Here is a 25290-nt window from a genome sequence, read left to right on the forward strand (position 1 = left end):
TCTTTTCATATTGGTGCCTGGGGAGCAGGGAGACAGAGTTTGTGGGGGAAGAGCAGCTCTCCATAGATTTACCATGTTATTTTGTAGGTAGACCTGCTAATAAACAGACAGAAAGCGATTGCTTCACAATCATGGTGGCAATCCTGAGTTTCAGGATGGGAGATTTCAGAGTAGCTGTCATGTTAGTCTGTATCTGCAAAAAGAACAGGAGGACTTGTGGCACCTTAGAGACTAACCAATTTATTTGAGCATAAGCTTTCGTGAGCTACAGCTCACTTCATCGGATGCATTCAGTGGAAGAGAGGAGAGACGGTGCCGTGGTTCAGACCCAGGGCTGAGATCCAGGAGATCTACATTTAGACAATTGGCCAATCACTTAACCTGATCATGCTTTTTTCTCCATCTGTAACATGGATAATAGTATTTCCTGTCTGCTGCCCATCGTGTGTCCTGTCTTGTCTATTTAGACTGTAAGCTCTTTGAGGCAGGGACTGTTTCATACCATGTGCCTAGTATAATGGGATCTCAGCTGGGGCCTCTTGGTGCTTCAGTAATATAAAATAATGTCCTTCTGTCAACTATGACAACTTTAGTCTGTCTTGGGTTCAGTCTGAGCCAGCAGTTTTTCATGGGGTCCTTCGTGCCCTGTGGGACTGCACAGAAGTGTATGTTTTGGGTATATCTTGTGGTGGAGCAGCCTGTTTTGTCTGACCGTATCACCTAACGGTTGTACATAAACATTAAAGAAGGGCAATGTCAGGACTAAGTCCTGTGAGACTCCACAAGACAAGTCTTTAAGTGAGCATGGACGGCTGGCCACGATTCACTGGGAACTGATGGAATGGAAAGATGGTAGCCATCTCAGTGCCACTCCATCAACAGCTGCAGATGGATTAGCAGTATCGAATGGCTGAGTATCACTGTCTTCTCTCTCTCTTCAAGGAGGATGTCCAAATGGAACCAGGGCTGTTTCTGTGCTATGATTTATCTGGAAGCCAGACTCAGAGATTCAAGGAGATTGGCAGAGGCTACATGCCACTGGAATCTCTTTGCTGCTGCCTTCCTAAAAGTCTTGCACAGAAGTGGGAGGTTCGAGACCAGCTGAGGGGTTAACAATGTTGTGTGTTTTGAGCGTTTTTTTTTTTAAAATTACATAACTCTGCAGTGATTGTCCAAAACTCTGCCTCTGAGTGGGCATTAACGAGCCTCAGTTGATCAGCATACAAGGATTTACACAACACCAGTATTGATGAATAACCATCCAGTGATTGTGGAGAGAGCAGACCTCACAGCCAATCAGAGAGTAGGAGATTTACATATTTGCAATTGTGCATCATCCCTGTAGTCTGGCTGGCAGAGACCATTCCATTTCAGTCTCATTTAAAGTGCTGGCATTAACTCATTACTTCACTGCCTGTGGTACAGGCTGTTAAGTATGAGCCTCAGGGTGATGGATATAGAGGATAATACTCCTTGTCTAATTGCCTTTCCCCTGTGCCTGAGTCTGCTGTGTCATATGAATATAAGAACGGCCATACTGGTCAGACCAAAGGTCCATCTAGCCCAGTATCCTGTCTGCTGACAGTGGCCAATGCCAGGTGCCCCAGAGGGAATGAACAGAACAGGTAATCATCAAGTGATCCATCCCCGGTCATCCAATCCCAGCTTCTGGCAAACAGGATCACTTGATGATGCCATCCTTGCCCATCCTGGCTAATAGCCATTGATGGATCTATCTTCCATGAACTGACCTAGTTGTTTTTTATAGACTTCATCCTTTTCCCTCCCTCCTCTGAATTCGTGTTATCTCCTGGGGCCACACTGTGTAATTTAGAAAAATAATCTAACTTGGTAATTAATGTCTAAAAGTCAAGAGGACACCGTCTTTTCACTGTCTTCCTTAGAGGAAGACTGGGGAAGAACCTTTCCAACTTCTGTCAGAAGGCTTGGGGGGCGGTGCTGTTTGGGGAACAAAATTGCAGCTTTTAAAGTGTTGGGTTGTCCTTGTTTTTTTTTTTTTTTAATCTTTCACATTTAAAAAAAATCAACCCTTTGAGACTAATGAGGGTCTTTGGCAGTATAATAAGATGATAGGATTTTAAAATTTTTCTTCTAGTAATAGAATGAGACAGAATTTGCCTCTATATATTGTAGCATTAAAGACATGGGTGAAGCATGACTTTTAGTTTACACTGCTTTTACACCGGTTATTCCATACACTTCAGTGGAGATGCACCTCAGAGTACTTGAGATCAGAATCAGGCCCTCTCTCGGGAAGAAAATGATTCATATGTAGGGAAATAAAATCAGACACCTTCATCCAAAGGGGAAGGAAATAGATGTTTGCTATATCTGTTTGTTTGCATTAAGCCTCTGTAGGGTGGCTTGTGTCTGAAAACCAGCAATGTCTCCCTTTCAGTGCTATTCCTGGTATTTCAGTTTGTTTTACAAAAATTAGTGTTTTGTCCCAGTTCTTCAAAATCCCTGTGGCCTTTGGCACCCTAACAAAGCTTCTGGCCAGTGAAACTGATAGCAGGCTAGCTGATTGTTTGTGTGCCTTAAGGGCTGCTCTCCCACCAGGACTGTCACCACCCTGCTTCCTGCCCTCTGCATGAGACCTGGACCCAGCCATCCTCAGCAGGTCACTTCTGCATTGCCCCAAGTGATGAACAAGGCAGCAGGCACCTCAGCTGCATTTCTACCACATGCACATGCCTACTGACCCAGCCTTGGTTGTCATCCTGGCTTCTCCCCACCTCACCTACACCAGAGATGAGCACCAGATTGTGGCAGGAGGTGTGGAGACAACCAGGTGGCTGTTTCTAGGGGGAAAGGAGGGAGACAAAGGAATGAATGAGAGAAGGACACGGAGAGAGGAGTTAATGAGCGTTACACTCCCTGTTTGCGAGTGTGAGGGGAGGGGGGCAGTGAGTGCTCCAAAGGGAAATGGCAAAAGGAAGCAGATTGAAGGCTGTGGGGAGGCAGAGAGGAGGACAAGAAGAGAGGGGTGTGAGGGAAAGGAAAAGGAGAAAACAAAAGCACAGAAGATATAAGAACAGAGAAGGAAGAGGAGCAGAATGTAAAATCTAGAAAAGGAGAGAGAAAGAGAGTAGGATTGGAGCAGGAGAGATTCACAGATACAGCATAGCTGGGCCCATGGATAGAATGAATGGACTGGGCCCTGGAAAAAGGACTAAAGGGGGTAACGAGAGAGGGGTAAAGGCCCTGGTCTTTATTTGTTGTGTGGGGAAAGAGAAAAGAGATGGCTTGGCTGACAAGTGGGGAGTGAACTAACTTCACTCCCTCTCCTCCCTCCCCGGCCAAACCTTCCTTTGCTCACCTCCTTCTCCCCCCTTCCCCCGGCCCAATCTCGAAAACTCTCCCCACCCCAGCAGCATGTGCCCTGGCTTTCCCCTTTGACCATCTGCTCACCCCGTGTCTCAGAGCTGTGGGAGATTTTATTCTCCACGGCGTGAATGCCACAGCCCAGCTCCTAGCAGGGATGTCTTCAAACTTTAATGTTTTTCATGCCACTTTCTGTTAATAGTGAAGGTCACTTTAGTCTTGTCCCTGTCTCCCTGACACAGTAGTGCATTGTAACAGAAGTTTGTAAGAAGTGCGGGAAGGCTGGGGGAAGTCAGGGATGGGTCATCAGATATTCCAGCCAGACAGCTTAAGAGACAGTAATTGTTGTTGCTCTGTTTCCACTACATACACTTTTATTATATGACTGTGCCCTTACAGAGCCTAATTTTTAGCATTTACTATTGATAATAATTTATGGAGGTTTGGCAACCAAGAAATCCCAGTGCCACAATTCACCTCTGTACATGGCTGCTTTAGATTTTCACAGGGAGACTTCATTAGCACTTTGGAGGCATATTCAGTACATAAAAAAATTCTTTCCAGTTCAAAAACCTTCCTCCTCCGCTACCTGTTTGTCCTGGAGCTGTGCATTGCTCTGACACTGGAAGGTTCCAGGAGCTCAAAACTCTGTGCCCAGCTTGAATCAGTAGGCTAGAGATTGATTGCTAGAGGTAGACATCAGAGACTGCATCATGTACTGTGATGGGTATATATCACCTCAAGAGTTCTCCTGTCCTCTTGAGTCCAGTGGAAGGTGTTGGGGGAGATTTGTGTGTCATCTCCCTCCTCCTCATTCATCATCTCCCTCTCCTGAAGTATTGTTTGTTGCCTGTCTTGGTCTGTGATTTTCTTATTTAGATCCTAAGCTCTTCAGGGCAGGGAACTTGTCTCTCTTTGACATATAAATGTAGAGTGCAGACTCAATAATTTTACATCAATAATTAAAGGCATAACCTTATTCTCTAATTTTGGGCAGGGGCAAGACAGAGAACAGAGTTTGTAATCTGTCTCACCTCAAGATACTGGGTAGGGGGGGAAACAGAGATTCCGTTGCAGAAGGTTCTATGATATCTTTGGTCCCAGTTGCACTGTATAACGTTTTGTGTCCAGGATCACATAATCTTAGAAAGCTATGGGATTGTATTGAATCCCATCCATTAAGTATTGTAATGACAATAACATTTTTTTAACTATGAAGTTTGACCAAGTAGCCCTGATGCAAAAGATAGAGTTATCAAGGTCCAAATGCTGCTCCCATTCACTATTGTCATTCCAGAGAGCCTGTTTTTTGTCAACCACTTCCACCAGTTTCATGCTTTTTGTGTAACTCTTGACTTAATGAAGTTACTCTTGGTTTGCACCAGTTTCATGTAGATCAAAATCAGGCCAGAGTAATGCCATTGACTTGGGTGGATTTCCACCAGTGTCGGTGAAAGCAGAATTTGGCCTCAGATAAGGAGCATGAGAGGGAGAGTGTGGGTCAGATTGCCATTCTTCCTCAGTGAGCAGATGGAGGGGCATTCATGTCTCATTCAGAATGGAGAGGAAGTACTCTCAGCAGATAAGTGAAGCAAGATATCATCTCACAGGATTGTCCTTACTCCTCAGGTGGCTTTGTTTTCATTTTTCACCCTTCATGCCAGGCATTGTCAGCCCCCCAAGACCTTTCAGCTGAATGTAAACAATGATTTGCAATTTGCATCAGCCGCCATGCACTCTTACAGGATTCAGGAATGTCCTGCAGGCTCGGGCGGGGCCCTTTGCAATCAAGTGCAGTGGTCTCTCTCTATATTTTCTTTCTATGGTTTTTATCTCCCTGGGCCCTTGGGATGAGATCACATCCTCTGGTCCCATGGTTAGTGGTTATTCTGACTTCATCCTGCCTGTCTGAAGTCTGGATGTCGCGCACACACACACTTCATGGGAGCAGCTCAGCAGGCCACGGGGGCCCGCTCCAAAAAGCGATCATAATTTGTTCTGCAGCCTCAGGGGAAAATCAGAGTTGAGTGGTGAGTCACATTGCTCTGTGGACCTGCTGCTGCTAGTGGGAGAGACTGGGGCAGTTCCTGTGACGACACAAGAGCATGGTCCCGCAAAGGCAGTGATTCCCAGTGGTCCTTTGCTTTGCCTAAGGCAAAGTAATGTCTCAGAAGCACTGAGCCCCAAGACCACTGTATCTCTCTTTGCTCACAGCCTTAGGGCTTGCCTACACTTACATTCTATAGCGCTCTAACTTGCTGGCTCAGGGACGTGAAAAATCACCCCCCTGAGCGCAGCAAGTCTGAACACTTTACAGCGCTAGTGTAGACAGGCTCCGAGGTAATCCCCTGGATTACCAGGAGCCCTGGGAGAGCTCTCTCCCAGCGCTCGCACGTGACCACACTCGCACTTCAAAGCGCTGCCGTGGGAGCATTCCCGTAGCAGCGCTTTGAAGTTTCCAGTGTAGCCCTGCCCTTAACTCCGAATCAGACATCCCATCTGAGGAATTGGGTTTGATCCTGTTCCCCTTGAAATTAATGGCAGTTTGTCATTGGCTTCAGTGGGAGCACGGAGCAGGCTCCTTGACCTTCTGATACCTTGGTAGGCAGAGCACTAACATTTCCAAACCGATCCCAAATTGGTACAGACTGTGGAAGTCTTCAAACTGGATTTGCTGGCAGGGTGTTTTCTGGTTATTCATCCCCCACATCCTGGTTTGCACTGTGCAATTTGCCCCCACTTGGCTGTTTTCATCATCCCTGGTCTTGTGACAATAAAAGCTGGAGTTGTAACAATTCCCATTGGCTCAGTTAAGTCCATGATCTTCCCACATGCACCGCTGCACAACTGGCTCTCAGAAATCAGGGCACAGGCAAAAAACCCTATAAGGTCTTGCAATGGTCACTAAGCAAATGACCCTTGGAAAAATAACAGACCACTGGTGTTTGGGGGGGGTGGAGGAGGAAAGAGGGTTTCCCTGACGGACTTGGAGTGAGCACACAAAGGGCAGCCCCTTCTTTGTAGAAATAGAGTCACGGGTTTGGCTACACTTATTCTGAGAGGGAGTTTCCCAGCCTGGGCCCCACAGACTTCGGTTAGCAGGGCTCTCACTAGTGCACTAAAAATTGTTGCGTGCATGTTATTTTGACATTGAGACTTGAGTCCCGCTTACACAAGTCTGTCGACCAACATGGGAGGCTTGGTCCCAGACGCAGTATAGACACATCCTAAGTGGCTTTTGCTAGCGCTGCTGAGCACAGCGGGAGACTCAGCCAGTCAGGGAACTAGAAGAAATATCATTGACTTCAGTCAATTTGACCTCCACAATATAAATAATTTTGAAACGTGCTGAAATGTTCATGGTTGTCTGGATGGGTGCAAAATTTTGTGCCCAGTCTGAATGACAATTTCATGGAGATGAAATGTGTATCTTTCTATCTGTGTTCTTACATCAAGCCCATTTCGTGTTAATAGAAACTTTATGGCAAATGTTTTTTTTCTTTTGCATGAAATATTTTACACAGCTCTAGTAATTAGCACTATGCCTTCAGGAATAATGTCAGTAAGCAGGCAGTGTAGTTTACGCCTCTGGACTTAAGCTGTACGTTTAAATGTTCATGTATCCCTACTTCATACAGAATGTGGTCTAGTGATAAGAACATGGGACTGTGTGTCAGGGTCCGTAGATTCAGTTCATGGTGCTAGTGTCTCGGATAACACCGAGCAAGACATTTAACTGATCTGTGCCTCAGTTTACCTCTGTAACATGGAAATAACAATACTTCCCTATCCTCCTAGGGATACAGTAAGACTTCAGCTCCGTTTGTAAGTCACTTGAGATTCCTTTGATGCAAGGTACCACCACTAGTGTGAACATGCTTTCAGTTTTTGAAAGAAATAGGTTGTCTTGTCCCAAAGTTGATGTTAAGAACACTGGCACGGACTCAAGGCTAATTGTGCTCTGGGAGCATCTATTGGCACAGTGGCAATTTGTCATCTCCACATGCCAGGCACATATCTGTTTTTGTTTCTTTGCCACACACAAAAATGTCGATGTAAAGCATCTTTTCTTGGACTACTTTGTAAAAGAAATTGTGGGCCATTTGCGTGCAGAGATTAATGAATTCTAGGAAGAATGCCTTACAGCTCCCGTGAAATCACTCTCACTGCACAACACACATTATTTCCAGGAAGAGAGCCTATAAAATTTATTTTCATTTGTTCATGAAAACATGTAACCCTCTGAGACCATCCAGACATGCTAGCCTTCCCAAACATATTGGCATATGCTGTATCTGTCACAGGAATACAGAAATTTGGAAGCAGGAGCCCTCCCTTCCAGAGATCTAAATTCGTGTTCTTGGGGTGTCTCCTTCCAATCTACAAAGCTGTTAGCACCAGAAACCCCCAGCAAAAAATGAGAATCCTTTCGCAACAAATGTTGGGTATTATCTGACCAGTCAGGCAGATTCTGGCATGCGGCTCCTCCTGTTAGGAAATCAAGTAGACTCTTTGTCTACTCTCCAGCAGGCACCGCTTCTCTCATTCCACGGCTTCGCTTGATATGAGGAACTGACTCAGGAGCAAAAGGAAGTTTTCCCTAGGACAGTCCAAGCCTCCAGGGGATGATTACAGGTTAGACAGAGAAGTGTGCAAGTCTCCTCTCACCTGTGCTGTTGTCTGCCTCTTGCTCCTCCTCCCCGTTACTCTGTCTTCTCTACTCTGTTAAGCTCCTTCTTCCACCTTTTTTAGCTGTCCTGATAGATGCCTGTTTTGGAAAGACGACTGATTTCTGTGGCACTAATTCTGCAAATATAGCATATACAGTGTGCGAGTTATACATTTTAAAATATAGATCATAATTAGACTGTAGGAAGGGTGCTTACATACTAGGCATAAATAATACATTTGGACAAAATACATTAAACTGCTAATGCAATTAATTAGGTTGAGACTTTGATCACACAAAAGCCAGACACTTCAAAGTTGCAATTCCAACAACAGCTGAATGGTGCAAACTTCATTACCTCAGGGTCAAACTGTACACCCTGCATGCATGTGACTTCCATTGACTTGATTTCCTATTGGGACTGGGTGTCACACATGCCATGGGAATTCAGGATATGACTCTTAAACGCAGTTCAGCGCTGGGGCCTTGGAGCAAAGGGTAGATGCAGAGGAGATCTCCCAGGGCTGCAGAGGCAGGCAGCAAGGGTAACACGATTGTTGGCAGCCGTACCAGCCTGCCGGTGCACAGGAGCCGCCCAGAGCATGCAGTCTAGCAGGGGCGCCAGCCCCACAGACTCTTCTCCTGTGCCTAGGATACTCAGGGAGACAAAGGGAGAAGCATAGTGAGCATCAGAATAACATTCCTTTGAAAAGGATTACAAAATCACTGGCCAAATAACAAAATTCCTGTCCCTGAGTTCTGTAGACCCACCTGCACAGACCTAACCAGCCAGTAGTCCTTGCATGCAAATATGAGGTGTGTCAGCCAGATTAGCCCCCTTAGGTTTGAGGAGTATCTTAGAGATCTGTTACTTCTGTTGGCAGGAAGGCTTACGCACAGCCATCTAAGCTAGCACAGGAGACATTGATTCAGCCCTGCCTGTGCTACACAAATCACCCATTTTATAAATGGTTTTGTCTAGTACAGTCCAGCCCTCAGTGCAGACAGGGCGTAATGTGACTAAACTCCTGCATCTTCGCAGGGGGTTAGACTAGATGACCCTTGCGATCCCTTCGAAGCCTATGATTCTATGAAAACCGCTTTTGCAAACACAGCGTGAGAGGAGGCAGTACCCCAGCACTGTTTAAATGCTCCGTGTTTATCGTTATCTTGTTATGATAGCAGGTGGGAAGGGCCCCCTCTCTTGCCCCATCTGTCCCCTCTCCATAGAGCAGCGTTTGAAAGGGCCCCCGTTCACCACAACCTTTTCTCTACGCTGTTCCTTCCCACCTGTCTAATGGCTGTTTACACACTGGCCTCACAGCCATGTTTATGAGCTGGCTTTAAACACAATTCCCTCTAGGCCGATTTACCACACTCTTAAGCCAGCTAGGTAGATGGGGTAGAAACAGTATTTTAAAAGCATGCACTAGGCTGAGTCTCAGTCCAGTGCTTTGGCCACAAGACCAACCTTGGTCTGACCCACATCAGACTGACCAACTGTCTGACCTGCCTCACTGTGGTAAACAGGTTTAGCAGAAGCCATGTATAAATCTGGTCTTTGAAGATAGCTGGGAGGCCAGTGCAGATGGGCCCAAAATGTTCTTCCTAACCCCTGGTCTTCCTGAGCTCCCAGCTAATAGACACATAGGCCAGAAGGGACCAACATGATCATCTAGTTTGACTTCCTGCATTTTGGAGGCCACCGAACCTCACCCACCTATTCCTGTAATAGACCCATGACCTCTGAAGTCCTCAGATCATGATCTAAAGACTTCAGGTTACAGAGATTCCACCATTGCCACTAGTTCAAACCTGTATGTGACCCGTGACCCCTGCTGCAGAGGAAAGCAAAAAAACCCCACCCTGGGGTCTCTGCCAGTGTGAGGCAGGGTCTCTGCCAAATTCCTTCCTGACCCCAAATATGGTGGTCAGTTGGACCCTGAGTATTTCGGAAAGACCCAACAGCCAGACATCAGGAAAGAATTCTCTGTAGTAACTCAGAGCCCTCCCCCCTAATGTCCCATCGCCAGCCACTGGGGATATTTGCTCCTACCATTCACAGATTGGCTACATGCTATTGTGGGCAGTCTGATCATACCATCCCCTCCATAAACTTATCAAGCTCAGTCTTGAAGCCAGGTAGGTTTTTTGCCCCCACTGCTCCCATTGGATCTTCACTCCTCTGATAGTTAGAAATCTTTGTCTAATTTCAAGCCTAAACTTGTTGATGGCCATCTTTCTTTCAGGGACTAAGCTTGCCCATGGCCTGGTCCATAGTGTATGCTTGCTGTCTTCCCTCAGCAGCTGCTTCCTCCTTCTCCTCCTCTCTTTTCCTTTCTCCCTCTCTAGCTGTAAACCCATCTCTCCCTCCTCTTTCCCTTGTTTCCCATCCATCCCAGAAACATCCCTGTCCCTCAGGTGCCCTAGTTTCCTCACGTTCGCCCAGACATCCACATGCACCATGTCTCTCCTCCTGTACATGCTTCACAATGTATCACTCCTCTAGATACTGATAGGTATGGTAGGCGTTCTTCAAAGGCCACTTCAGAAATCATCATTCACCACAGCTCCACTCCAAACTGAATTAACAAATTTGTAACTTATTACTTACAGTTCAGACCAATGAATAAACTCCGGTACTGATCAGCTGGCTGTGCCCTCTGTTCTTTTATAATTTTGACAGATAATATTTTGTTTTAAAACTTGTAAAAGTTTTATTGATTTTGCATTTTCATATTTGTGCAAAATTTTGGGGTTTAAGCATTTTTTTATTTTTATTGATTTAAATTTGCACCGTTGCAGGAAATCATGGTGGACTCCTAGAATAGGGGGTTTCACAGTAATTATTTAATGACAGTAGATGCTGATATTCAAAAAACACAAATTGTCAACATCACGTAAAAATATACAAAGTAAATCCCCTTAAATCAAACTGTTATTCTCAAGCAGCATTTTTCTTACTTTGCCAATCTGTAGATCATGATTTTTGTTGATGGAAATATTCTTTCATCGGTTTACATGTGTACAGTGAAATCAGTGTTTACCGAGAAAAATCTAATCCTTCCAATCCAGGAGTTTGGTTTCTCTTTAAAATTGCTCATGCTTGTAAAACCAACGAAGAAACTCACATTTGGGATAAGAGTAGAAAAGGCAGAGCAAAGTCTGGAACTGGTGCTGACAAAATATATTGAATGGAGAAAGTGGTGGGAAATGTCACTATCCACACTGGCAAAACCCAGCATTGTGGGGGATTCTGCATTGATGCATTTAGATTATTGGGCCATCGACATCACATTGTGTGGGGAGCAGGGAGGGGGAGCAAGAGGAACTCCTGAGAAGTGGGGAGCGCTCCAGGCTGTTAAGGGACACCTCAGTGCTCCCCCACACCCTCGGTGGCTTCACTCTGTATGGTGATGCACTCCTGCCCACCATAGTGCCAGGACCCTGTCCCAACCCGCTGGAAGGTGGGACTGGACTGCCAGGGAGTTCTACCTGCTCCCTGGCAGCCGACTGATCCCATGCACTGCTGCGGCTGCTCCAGCCCTTCCACCAGCTCCCGTTCCTCTCTTGCCTCAGTGTGAGCAGCGGGGACAGAAAACTTAGGGGGGGGTGAAAACATATATTCCCCCCTCCCCATTATTTCCATTCGCCAGACACTAATGCCCACTCCCAACCCACAGTTCCACGCCCCGTGAAAATCCACCCTACTATCTTCAGTAAGCACTAGTGATTTAGGAGAAAGTTTTAGTCTAAGACACAGTTGTGAGTTCAGTTCTCCACAATTGGAAGTGGTTCCACAATTAGGCACAGTTGGGAGTCAGTGGAATTACAGGTGTGAAATCGGTGTGGTGGAAGTAGAATCAATCCCTGCGTGTAGGCATAGGTGCTGACTCTGTGGGTGCTCCAGGGCTGGAGCACCCATGGGGAAAAATTGGTGGGTGCTCTGCACCCACCAGCAGCCAAGCTCTCTGCACCTCCCAGCTCACCTCCGCCTCCTCCCCTGAGCGCACCGCATCCCCGCTTCTCCTCCCAGGCTTGTTGCCGCGAAACAGCTGTTTTGCCGCGTAACAAGCTGTGGGAGGGAGGGGGAAGGAGCGGGATCACAGCACGCTCAGGGGAGGAGGTGGGGAAGAGGCGGGGCCTGGGTGGGGATTTGGGGAAGGGGTCCAGTAGGGGCAGGGAGGGGGCAGAGTTGGGGCAGGGACTTTGGGGAAGGAGTTGGAATGGGGGCGGGGCAGGGGTGGAGTTGGAGCAGGGCCATGGGTGGGGGGGGTGCGAGCACCCACCAGTGCTAGGAGAAGTTGGCGCTTGTGTGTGTAGGAAATGATGCTCTCCTGCAACATAATTCTAGGATTGTTCAAAAGAACTGCTCTGAAAGAGACCATCAGGTTCAGGATGCAAAGTCATAATGCTTCCTATGCTTTCTAATTTGGAAAGGGCATAGAGAGCCCTTCACCTCTACTTACTGCTTCAACTGCAGTCCAGACTGTTAATGGCTGAAAATTATCATGTGATGGATGTTTAGTGAAATGACTTGGTGGGACTTAGCGCGTTTCCTTGTGTACAATAACCTACGTCATGAAAACTCTCACTACATACTTAACATGTACCCTGAAAGTTATCATGTACTGTGTATGTTCTGCTCTGCTTCCTCCATCTCAACCGTGGAAACGCTGCATTCTGGCCTTGTGTCTCTTCATTCACACCAGAGACATCATTCCTTTTCCCCCTCCACTTTCTTCTTTTCCCTGCTGTGGCTGTGGGGAAAGCGAACACAGGTTAAAACATGGAAGGAGCAGTCTGGTAGGGGAGGGATTATAAGGCAGTAGAAACAAGGTATGCTTTAATAACCGGCTGCCTCTTTTTCTCTCTCTCTCTTGCAGTTGTTGCAATCTCAGGATGTGAAAGAAGACGCTGTCCTTTGCTGTTCCATGGAGGTATGAATGGGCTGTTGGGATCTCAGATATTCTGAGCCAAATTCCCCACAGCTTTGCTCCATGTGTCATTGTTCACACCTGTACCAAATGGTTGTAAAATCAGTATGGTGGTGTTTTCAGCCCCCTCCCACCCCTTTGCACTTGTTCTGCTCAGAGGTAAATGGTGACAGGAGGGCAAGCAGTGGAGAATCAGGCCCTCTTTTCTATATTTATTCTTTTAACTTGTTTGTTTATTTGAGGGACATTGCAACCAAAACTGGAAGCTCTCAAGAGGGACCACAATTTCAGTCCTGCAGCCTTGTACTGCGTATAACCCAAGCCAAGGTGTGAAACCAAGCTCCTGACCACCTATAATCATCAAGAATCCCACAACTCCTTTTCTGTGACAAGGGTATTCCCATCATGAATGTGTCTGTTTCATTATGTTTGAATATAGCAAACTACATCCTGCAGCTTTATTGCTTTGTGTTGTGGTCCCATCACAAGCTATGTATAGTCAAGGCAGACCAATATGAGGTGGGGAATATCTGAAATAACACCGGTGATTCAACATGAGTCAGTACTGAGCAAATGTCTGGCATGGTGTGTGCTGGCTCTGAGCTCCTGGAAGGGCCATTATACAAGTGAAATGTTAAGTTAATGTCCTAACCACTTAATTACCACAAGGGTGAAGTATTGAGTTCCTGTTTGAAGCACACATCAAATTGGGTCAGGGGACCCAGATATAACCCAGTTGTTCCCTGTCTCACTTCCAGTGCAATTCCTATCTCTCATCTAAACAGGACTTTTCCAGGGCTCGGTAACCAGGCTAAAGCTTTGGACATGGTTACAAAATCCATTTAAGGTCCCATCTACTGCACACAGTGAAATCTTGCTAGAATTTGGTCCCCCGTCCGAGATGTTAAAATGTCTTAAGATAGGGCTACAACGGTTTCCCCCAAGCTCCTACATGACACAGGACACTTTCTGCTCAAAGAGTGACATTCCTCCAACTACCCTGTTTTATTTTTAATTGCTGAGGATTTTCTTCCCCTTTCCCTCCTCCATAGTTCTTCCCTCCTTACACGCTGCTTCTGCTTTCCCCCTGGCTGACCACCCTTATGATAGGCGTGCACCACCCTCAATGCGATGTTCTGATTGGCAGTCATCAGTTCAGTCTGGAGCATCTCATGAGCCCCTAGAGATGAGCCATCACCTTAGGTATATACACTGCACGCTCAGTCTCAACCAAGCCTGGGGCCCAGAATCCTAAATATGAGTCCCATCACTATGCACACAGTGCCATGCTACCCGACTGACTTTATATTTTATATTCCACTTTAAAAAAGCCTATGTTAAAAAGAACATCAAGATTGCAAAGTCAAGCATTCAGAAGTTAGGATATGCCCGAATGAAGGTTGCCTGTGCCCTTTATATGTTCAAAGCACAGCTTCCATTGACTTCAGTTGCATCTGTGAGTGCTCAGCACTTCGTCAAGCCAGACCCCAGCATCTCAAGCCAGGCACCCAGAAAACGAGAATACATCATTAGTGAGCACTTGTGGAAAGTTCGGTTTAAGTGACTTGCTCGGAATCATGTAGGGATTCTTTGTGGCAGAGGCACAGATAAAATCCACTTCTCCAGAGCAGCATTCAACTGCCTTAAGCATGGGACCCTCCTTTGTCTTCTGTAATCCCCTGCCGCCTTCACTACACACCCACACCTTCCAACCTCTGCAACAGATGAGCCAGGGATCCTACAGATAACAGCCTCCTTCACGACCCAAACCTGATGCAACCCCAGAGCATCTCCTTCCTGTGCATTGAATGAGACAGGGGCCCTGTGGGAAAAAATAGTATGTGATCATGTAAGTAAAGACTGCCTCGTGGTCATCGGGCAGAAACACAAGGGGGCTGAATAAAGTTGCATCGACTACCTTAATTCTGACATTTCCTAACGTATGAGTGCTTGACTTTGTAATATTAATGTTCTTTTAATGAATTTTTGTGTGTAATTTCCTAGGTTTAAAAAAAAACTAAGTGAAAACATTGAAATTCCATCATGTGGCATCATATTGAAACCCACATGGGTCATCAGCATGGTTGGAACCTTTATTCATATTTATTATTTGTATTTACTGTAGCACCCGGGCACCCTAGTCATGGACCAGGGCCGCACTGTGGTAGGTTCTGCCCACAGAACAAAAAGACTGTCCTAGATCCACCACACAGGCCTCTGCCACTTGAGCTAATGGAGTAACAGATAGCAATAGTAGGTTGTCATCCTCTGTGTGGACCAGCACTAGAGCAGGGGTGAAACACTTTGCCGGTAGATTTCACAGATATTTTCTGACAGCAGCGAAATGGTGAGAATCAGGAATCATGAGTTCCATTCCAGGCTCGAAAGGAATCTGAGCTGTAGTGGGCACAGATTCTTCTGCTTGTTCCCCCTGTCACTTTCACCTCCAGTCCTGGGAATTCTGGCTCTTCATCTGATCTGTCTCTCTTCCCTGACAGCCTCCAGCTGCCCGCCATCCAGCCTATGTGTTCCCCATCTCCACAGGTTCCCAGTCCCCGCCTCCTTTTCTGGACTTCTTGTCAAGCTTTTGTCCCCATCCCATTTCCCTCCCTTTCCCCTCCAGTTCCTTGTCCCAATCTCTTTGTAGACAGTCCCATTCTCCACTGCACCCTGGCTTCTTGTCAAATTTGTCTCCCCTCCGCACCCCTTTCAGTAGCAGAATGTTCAGTAGTATATTTTGTTTAAAAAAAAATGTGGGAGGCTTAGGAATACATGGCCTCACTACAGGACCTAGTGAGTAACACTGAGAAGAGGGGAGACTGTCAGTTATTTGTGCAAGAATAGAGAATCATAGAAATGTAGGGCTGGAAGGGACCTCGGGAAGTGATGGTGAAGCCTCTTCCGGAGCTTAACTTATAGTTAGAAAGTGAGTATCTAACCTAAATCTCTGTTGCTGCAGATTAAACCCATTACTTCTTGTCCTACCTCCAGTGCACATGGAGAATGACTGATCACAGTGATCTTTGTACCAGTCTTTAACATATTTGAAGACTGTTACCAGGTACCCCACAGTTGTCTTCTCTCAGGACTAAACATGACCAATATTTTTAATCTTCCCATGTAGATCAGCTTTTCTTTAAAAGTTTTATCATATTGGTTGCCCTCCTCTGGACTCGCTCCAGTTGGTCCACATCTTTCCTAAGTGTTGCGCCCAGAATTGGACACAGCGCTCCAGGTGAGACTCACCAGTGCCAAGTAGAGTGTGATAGTTACCTCCTGTGTCTTACGTGCAGCACTTCTGTTAATACACCGCAGAATGATATTAGCCTTTATCCCGTCACATTGTTGTCTCATATTCAATCTGTGATCCATTATCGCCTCCAGACCCTTTCAGCAGTACTACCACCTAGCCAATTAGTCCCCGTTTTGTAGTTGTGCGCTTGATTTTTCCTTCCTCAGTGAAGTACTCTGCACTTGTCTCTATTGAATTTCATCTTACTGATTTCAGACCAATTCTCCAATTTGTCAAGGTAGTTTTGTGTTCTAATCCTACCCTCCAAAGTGCTTGCAACCCCTTCCATTTTGGTATCTTCTACAGATTTTATAAGCATGCTCTCCACTCCATTATTCAAGTCATTAATGAAAATATTGAATACTATCAGATCCAGGACTGACCCCTCTGGGACCCCACTAAATGTACCCTGCCTTCCCAATTTGACAGTGAACCATAGATAACTCCTCTTTGAGTACAGTTTTTCAACCAGTTGGGAACCCCCTTATACTAATTTCATCTAGATCGTATTTCCTTAGTTTACTTATGAGAGTGTCATGTGGAACTGTATCAAAAACCTTACTAAAACCAAGATATATCACATCTGCTGCCCCCCTTCCCCCATCTACTAGGACAGTAACCCTGTCAAAGAAGGCAATTAGGTTGGTTTGGCATGATTTATCCTATTATCCCCTAGGTACTTACAAATTGATTGTTTAACAATTTATTTCAGTATCTTTCCAGGTATCAAAGTTAGGTTGACTGGTTTACAATTCCCTGGGTCCTCTTTGTTCCCCTTTTAAAAGACAGATACCATGTTTGCCCTTCTCCTGTGCTCAGAGACTTTGCCTATCCTCTATGAGTGCTCAAAGATAATTGCTAATGTTCTGCGATTGTTTTAGCTAGTTCCTTAAGGCCCTTGGATGAATTTCATCAGGCCCTGCCGACTTGAATACATCTAATTTACCTAAATATACTTTAACCTGTTCTTTCCCTATTTTAGCATATATTTCTTCCTCCTTGTTGTTAATATTAATTGTGTTGAGTATCTGGTCACCATTTTAGTGAAGACTTAAGCAAAGACTTTGTGAAGACTTTTTAGTGAAGACTTAAGCAAACTAGGTATTAAACTCCTCAGCCTTCCTGATGTCATCTGTTATTAGCTCTCCTTCCTTGCTAAGTAGAGAACCTACACTTTCCTTCATCTTTCTTTTGCTCCTAACGTATTTAAAGAACCTCTTCTTTTTGCCTTTTATGTCTCTTGTTGGTGTAACTCATTTTGTGCCTTAGGGTATGTCTACACTACGAAATTAGGTCGAATTTATAGAAGTCAGTTTTTTAGAAATCGGTTTTATATATTCGAGTGTGTGTGTCCCCACAGAAAATGCTCTAAGTGCATTAATTCGGCGGAGTTCCACAGGACCGAGGCTAGAGTCGACTTCCGGAGTGTTGCACTGTGGGTAGCTATCCCACAGTTCCCACAGTCTCCGCTGCCCCTTGGAATTCTGGGTTGAGATCCCAATGCCTGATGGGGCTAAAACATTGTCATGGGTGGTTCTGGGTACATATCGTCAGGCCCCCCTTCCCTCCCTCTCTCTGTGAAAGCAAGGGCAGACAATCATTTTGCGCCTTTTTTCCTGAGTTACCTGTGCAGATGCCATACCACGGCAAGCATGGAGCCCGCTCAGCTCACTGTCACCGTATGTCTCCTGGGTGCTGGCAGACGCGGTACTGCATTGCTACACAGCAGCAGCAACCCATTGCCTTGTGGCAGCAGACGGTGCAATAGGACTGGTAGCCGTCATCGTCATGTCCGAGGTGCTCCTGGTCGCCTCTGTGAGGTCGATCAGGAGCACCTGGGCAGACATGGGTGCAGGGACTAAATTTGGAGTGACTTGATCAGGTCATTCTCTTTAGTCCTGCAGTCAGTCCTATTGAACCATCTTATGGTGAGCAGGCAGGCGATACGGATTGCTAGCAGTCCTATTGCATCATCTTCTGCCGGGCAGGCAAGAGATGAGGATGGCTAGCAGTCCTATTGTACCATCTTCTGCCGAGCAGCCATGAGATGTGGATGGCATGCAGTCCTTCTGCACCGTCTGCTGCCAGCCAAAGATGTAAAAGATAGATGGAGTGGATCAAAACAAGACATAGACCAGATTTGTTTTGTACTCATTTGCAAACCCCCCCTCCCCCGCCCCCCGTCTAGGGGACTCATTCTTCTAGGTCACATTGCAGTCACTCACAGAGAAGGTGCAGCGAGGTAAATCTAGCCATGTATCAATCAGAGGCCAGACTAACCTCCTTGTTCCAATAAGAACAATAACTTAGATGCACCATTTCTTATTGGAACCCTCCGTGAAGTCCTGCCTGAAATACTCCTTGATGTAAAGCCACCCCCTTTGTTGATTTTAACTCCCTGTAAGCCAACCCTGTAAGCTGTGTCGTCAGTCGCCCCTCCCTGCGTCAGAGCAACGGCAAACAATCGTGCATCTGAGTTGAGAGTGCTGTCCAGAGCAGTCAAAATGGAGCATTCTGGGATAGCTCCCGGAGGCCAATACTGTCAAATTGTGTCCACAGTACCCCAAATTCAACCTGGCAAGGCCGATTTAAGCGCTAATCCACTTGTCAGGGGTGGAGTAAGGAAATCGATTTTAAGAGCCCTTTAAGTCGAAATAAAGGGCTTCATCGTGTGTACGGGTGCAGGTTTACATCGATTTAATGCTGCTAAATTCGACCTAAAGTCCTAGTGTAGACCAGGGCTTAGTCTTTCTGATTTTGTCCCTACATGCTTGTGCTAATCTTTTGTAGTCATCCCTAGCAATTCATCCATATTTCCAGGGACATTTTATTTACCCCTTCCCAGAACACAAGAACTAGGGCTCACCTAATGAAAATTAATAGACAGCAGGTTTAAAAAAAACAAAAAAAAAAGAAAATACTTCTTCACAGAACTCACAGTCAACCTGTGGAACTCATTGCCATGGGATGTTGTGAAGGCCAAGAGTATAACTGGGTTCAAAAAAGAATAAGTTCCTGGAGGATAGGTCCATCAGGGATATAAGATAGTCAGGGATGCAACCTCATGCTCCAACTGCCAGAAGCTGGGATTGGATGGCAGAGGACGGATCACTGGAAATTGCCCTGTTCTGTTCGTTCCCTCTGAAGCTTCTGGTACTGGCCACTGTCAGAAGACAGGATACTGGGCAAGGTGGACTGTTGATCTGACCTACTATAGCTGTTCTTTTGTTCTTGTGAGTTGTTATTGTTGCTGTTAAAGCACAATCCTGCTTCCTTTAAGACAAAACAAGGTGAACACACACAAAAAGAGGAGCAAAAAGTACAGCAAAGATAGAAACTTCATCTTTCACTTGCAGCCCTGCTGCTGGAAAAGCACAAGAAGAGCACATAGTCTTAGCAGCCACTCTGAGCAAACTTGTACCAGCATCGGATGTTTTTGGCATTGCATTTAGCTGCCTTTCTGGTCACAGACTTACAGCAGCATTGCAAAATATGCAAGCTTGGCCAGCTAAACTAGGCTCTTATTAGACAAAAGGAAAAAGGAGAGAGAGGAAAGAGAATGATTAAGGTAGGGAAGGAAAAGAATACTATGTGTGGGGGACAAAGTTTCACATTCCAGGTGGTGGTTGGGATCTGAAGCTGATGGAGGTAACAATGTCATCATCTTGTCTCCCTCTTTCTGGCCCAGTCTGGTCAGGACATCTTTCAGGGGTAGGATGAAAAAGGTCCTGTGGATCCCAGGAGACGATGGGGGTAGCAGCCATATTGATAAACCTCGCTCTTTCCTCTTCTCTCATCTTTCAGTCAGCCAGCGTCATGGTAGCCAGCTTTTTCTCCCGAAAGTCTCTTTTGGAGAACCCAAAAAGGCGAGTCTTGAATGGAATAACCCACCCCCTCCTTATTTTGTCCACCAATTAGGCCTAATTTCTGACACACCAATTTTGGTTCATTAATTGACGGTGGTATACTTTTCTTGTTTGCCAGGCATGATGTTGAGTTATATCAGTAGGGCCTTTTTATCTGGACTAATTCAGTCTTTGTATCTCTTCTGCATCTTTTCCCATCAACATTTATTGTCATAGGTTATTGCGACACTTTATAAACTTTCTTACAGTTGAGCTCATAATAAGGGTAAATTTGTAGGCCCAGTTATCACAATGTACCTATATCACATTTGCACCCATAGCCAGGTAGTTCAGCCTCCAAGATCTCAAGATTTGCACTTGTATCTCAGGTTTCAGATGCTAAATGCAGGTGAGGACTTCGTCTCCAGAAAGGATGGCTGCACTTTTGGAAATCAGCCCTATTATGTAAATATTTTCTCCTTATAACTGAATGCTGTTCAGTGTAGCTTCCAGAAGCCCTTGAGTTGTTACATGACAGCAAAGAGCAGACCATCTGTGGCTCTTCCGCCATTGTTTCTCTGCAGCCGACATCACTTTTTCAGAGGTGCCATATGCCTGCATCCAGCTCTCCACTTTCCTCCTCCTCTAATATTTTACAAGCACATGTGCCAGGAGGATAGTTTTCCAGGAGAGTCTCCACAAAGTGAGGGATTCTGATAGCAATGCTGTGGTTAACTGAGCTTTATATTTCCCTGGGACCCCCCACCACCCCACATGACAAGTCCAAGCTGACATCTTAGTTGCAACCAGGATAGTTTTAAAACTAAACAATAATAAAGGCTGGAGTGGTGACTTGCACTTTAACATGCAGCTTTCGACCCTTCTCTCTTGACAGCTGCAAAGCACAGGCCGGCTGCTGGAGGACCAGCTGCCTGAGATGATGACAGAGCTGCTGGCAATAGCACGTGACAAGATGCTGTGCCCCTCGGAGTCCATGCTGACACGGTCCCTCCTCCTCGAGGTCATTGAGTTGCACGCCAACAACTGGAACCCCCTGACGCCCACTATCACACAGTACTACAACAAGACAATCCAGAAACTGACAGCCTGAGAACGCGGGGAGGTGGGGATGGATGGGAGCAGGAAGAAGACATGCACCTTAAAAGGAAACAGGAAGGAACTGTGCTACAAATTGATCAGCTACTGGAGAGAGAAGTGAGAACCTTTATGAGAAAATACCTAAGAAGACAAACCCCAGCATGCTTAAGAATATGTTCATGAGGTTGGAGGGCAGAGGAGCATGTTTCTTTTCAGCTGTGTTGCGGAGCACCACCCCTCTTTCCTGCTGAGTTTTTGTTTCAGGTTTCTTTTATTAAATCATTGCTCATGCAGCCACGCATCCCGCCGTGTTATTGTTTGGTTTTAGAAAGAACACGGAGAATTTGAAAAGCAAGTGGAAGTGCAGTCTAGCATTGTTTCCACGCCATTCTCTTGGCTTGCACCAGCCAACTGGCAGGAGACAACACACAGCAGATGTCTTGGGAAGACAAAGAAAGACACGTTCCACACCAGACGCCGGTAATTGACGGCTTTTGTCAAAGCGAAGCTTTCATTATTTTTTTTCCCCCTCCTCTTGTCTTCAACTTTTTATTCTCCCCCCCTCCGCAAAATCCCCCCCAACACCTGATTCTAGATTAGGATTTCACACAAGATGATTTATTTATTTGCACTGGGTTTCCATTTTTCTTTGTTGTTGTTTTATTAGGTTTTTTTAAACAGACATTTGCTATCAACTTTGAAACATGAAAATAATATTATAATGTGAGCTCTTGAATGGTTGGCACGAGGGTGTTAAATTGGAAGGAGAAGTTAAAAAAATCCAAAAGCCACTTTAGAAGTATCATAGCCACAGTCTTCTTGCCAGTAACCTATCAAGGTAATTAAAAAATGTACACTCTGAGTTGGTAACTCTAAGAAACACAGGCATTCTGCAGCTGTTTGCTGTTAAAGTCGCAGTATTCCTCATCCACTAAACTATAATCCATTTATTTTTTGTAACTTACTTTGTTTGTTTTGTTTAAAGAGTGCTTTATTGTAATTACTGTCACAGTTGTAATTATACATTTAAACCAGGTCCCTTTTGCTTGGTCCTAATAATAGACAGGGTGAGGGAAAAAATTAAGACTTGAAGTTCTTCTTTGGAAACCAGTAAATAGAAGGTGACAAGTATATGGCATCAGAAAGGAAAAAAGAAAAGCCGAAAATATAGGTTTCAGGTTTGGCTTCTAATTAGCTAAACTTTCCAAACCAGTGTCTCTCGGTTTGCATTGCATAGACGTGGAATTCAGAAGGAGGCTGTCCCCGTCTTTTGCTTTGCCAGAAGCGTAGTCTGTTTAGTCAGTGTAACTAATACAGCCTTTGATAGGAGGAGGGTCAGAGAGCGTTGTTTCTTTCCACTAAATGAAGTGTAAAGAGGAGAGCAATGCGAATGGCTAGAGATGGAGTAGAGGTAGTACAAGAAGGAAGCCACAGTGCACCTCACTAGCCTCACCTGTGTAACCCACTGGTGAGTGTGTGTTACAGTTCTCCCTCTGTGTCCAATTCACAGAGGATATGAGTCTGTTACAGCCCCAGCTAGGGACTTCAGCTCGAACTGTAGCAGCTCATGCTTTTAGCTCTGGCGATCTCTGGTTCAATCCCTGGTGGGTCAGACAAGATGGCAGCTGTCATGGAGTGGAAGCTTGTCTGGAATTCAAACTGCTGCGGGCCTCAGACACTGAGGATGAGCTTCCTTGGATCCGAGGAAGGATGTAACTCACTGGTCAGCGTGTATTACAGGTCCCCCACCTCCATGCGCAATGCGCAGAGAGTATGAGTCTGTTACAGCCCCAGCTAGAGAGGTTTGATTCTTTAGTGCAAGCTGTCGCAGCTCATGCTTTTTGAGCTCTGGAGGTGCCCAGTTCAATCTCCAGTGGGTTGGCAAAGGCGGCAGCCATCACATCTACTTGTCCCACCGTATTTAACACTAGTGCAGTTTCACTGTTGTTAGAAACACTGGGAGCCCTTGTAGAGAGGCTGCTGTCAGCAATTTAAGCACTGTTCTCTAGACCTGATCCAAGCAGGATTAGGTGATACACGTGCTTAAAAACACTAGTGCTCTGTCTACTTTAGGGTTCCCAACAGTGCTCACACCAGTGAAGCTGAAGTGGTGTTGACAATGCTGAGAAGTGTTTGCAGAATGCCCCTAGGGCAGATCAGTCTAGCATGAGAAGTGAGGCCAATGACTTGACTTGGTTAGGGAAGAAGGTGAGCTGTAAGTGTGCGATGTGCATTTAGACTGAGATGGATCCGTGTCAGTCGTAAAACAAGTATTAGTTTTCAAGCACGTGCAAGTTTGGCAGAGAAACCGCAGCTTCTAAGCATATGGTACATTTATTTTTTAAAGTATCTATTCTGTAGCAAGTCTGTAATTCCTAAGAAGAGCGAGCTGCCCACCAAACCCTTCCTTCAGGGCCTGTCCCACAGGACAGCATGGCTTTAATTCCCAATGATGCCAGCGGGACTTGTGGGTGCTCAGCAACTTGCAGGTTTAGGGCTTTAATGTATATTATAAGGCAAGAGATTTGTGAGAGATTGATGTAAACACAATATTTATCATTTGGGGTCTGAGTAACATTAACCAGATTTATGGATCCTGTTGACTAACTTCAGTTTCTTTTTTGGAAAAGGAGATCTGTTCCAGCCCCGTATTTGAAACATGCTTTGAAGTTACTTATTTCAGTAACTTTGTATTGGTAAAGAGGGACAGGCAGGCCATTACTTCACTTCCTGTATGGTGACCAGGAAATGATGTTGTGGCTTAGTGGTTGCTTCTTTATTGATGCTTTTATTTACTACATCACTTCTGGTGCTTACTTGATGAAGTCTAACAGAATTAGGGAGTGAAAATTTTCCTTTATTTGTTCAGCACTTATTACAGTGGAAGATTAGAGAAGGAAGCTACAGTACATAACCCTCCCTCCAGGCACCTGTGAGCTGAGCATAGCTGCCAATGTTGGGTGGATCTGACCGTTAAGATTCATATATAATATCTGTCTTATTTCATTATTGTAACAGGTCTCAGAAACTCACTTGGAAAATCTGTTTTGGTGTTTCTAACACTCACAAGCTGTTTTCCAAAAGGCAGTCTTCACTTTTCTCCTGTTATTCAGTTTTCTTCCCTTTCCTCTGGTTGTAAGAAGTATGGATTTGGCAAACCCACCTCTGGTGCCATGAAACTGGAGTGTAGCTCCTGATGAAACATGAGACCCAAACACAAACCCCCAGATCCAAATACCCACCGACCGTGAGGCAATACAGATCTGGATTTGAACTCCACAACTTGGACCAGTTGATTGAATTTCTGCCTGTTTGTTCACGAGAACAAAGATTCAATCCAGATCTTTTTTGGATGTTCAGTATGTTTTATGGCGGTGTAAGAGAAAACCAGATTTGTCCGTTACTCGGGGGGAAATTATTTGCAGAAAGCCAAGTTTGAGGGCAAAAATTTCCAACAGAGAAAATACCACAAGAGGAGAGGAGATTTGTTTTATGGTTCACAGTTATTCGAAACTTCTCTGCTTGGGTCTTTTCTAAGGTGCATACAAAGCGAGGAAAACAGCAGGAAACAGAATCCTCAACAGCAGCGTGTCCAAGAAAGAAAGAGAAGACCTTGATTCAGCTGTAAAAAATTGCCTATTGCACTGGACTTCTCTGGAAAGACTGATTTCTAAGTTCCAGAAACAGTCTAGGGATGACCAGGGGGTTAGCTCTCCGAAGACTAACTCTTGCAGTACCTCAGCATTAGGTTGTCTGTGAGAAAACTGTGTGACAGTAGGAGCAGCAATATTTTATAGTGACTATCCATGAGAGATTGGACTTTATAGGAGCAACAAAGCCCAGCAGTGTTATAAAAGGTTCAGGGTTGTAGCCTTTGAATCTAAACCCTCCTTAAGTTGTTTGCCCTCTGATGCCTTGCCCCTTGGGGTGTGAAAGGAGCAGCTGCTTCAGGCTGGATTCAGTGCCGTCTCACAGAATTGTTATGAACACTTACCAACCTGAACACAAAATCTACTCTCCCTCTTTTCAAGGTGATGCTAAAGATGGAAAACAAAAATGTTCAAGGTTGATCTAATGTGATATGTGGGTTATCCACAGTAGATT

The 25290-nt window shown here is 45.4% G+C and overlaps 1 protein-coding gene across 1 annotated transcript in view; it reads left to right on the top strand.

Annotated features, from left to right (window-relative positions):
• Positions 1–21713, top strand: part of CTIF (cap binding complex dependent translation initiation factor) — a 341931-nt gene extending 320218 nt beyond the window's left edge. Inside the window, exons 12-13 of the mRNA XM_077816213.1 lie at positions 12901–12954; positions 20984–21713. Of these exons, the coding sequence (XP_077672339.1) occupies positions 12901–12954; positions 20984–21199 (270 nt within the window). The 3' untranslated portion in view covers positions 21200–21713. The remainder of the gene's footprint in view (positions 1–12900; positions 12955–20983) is intronic.
• Positions 21714–25290: the final 3577 nt, after the last annotated feature.

The sequence above is a fragment of the Eretmochelys imbricata genome, chromosome 5 (genome assembly GCF_965152235.1).
Source record: "Eretmochelys imbricata isolate rEreImb1 chromosome 5, rEreImb1.hap1, whole genome shotgun sequence".
Taxonomy (NCBI): domain Eukaryota; kingdom Metazoa; phylum Chordata; order Testudines; family Cheloniidae; genus Eretmochelys; species Eretmochelys imbricata.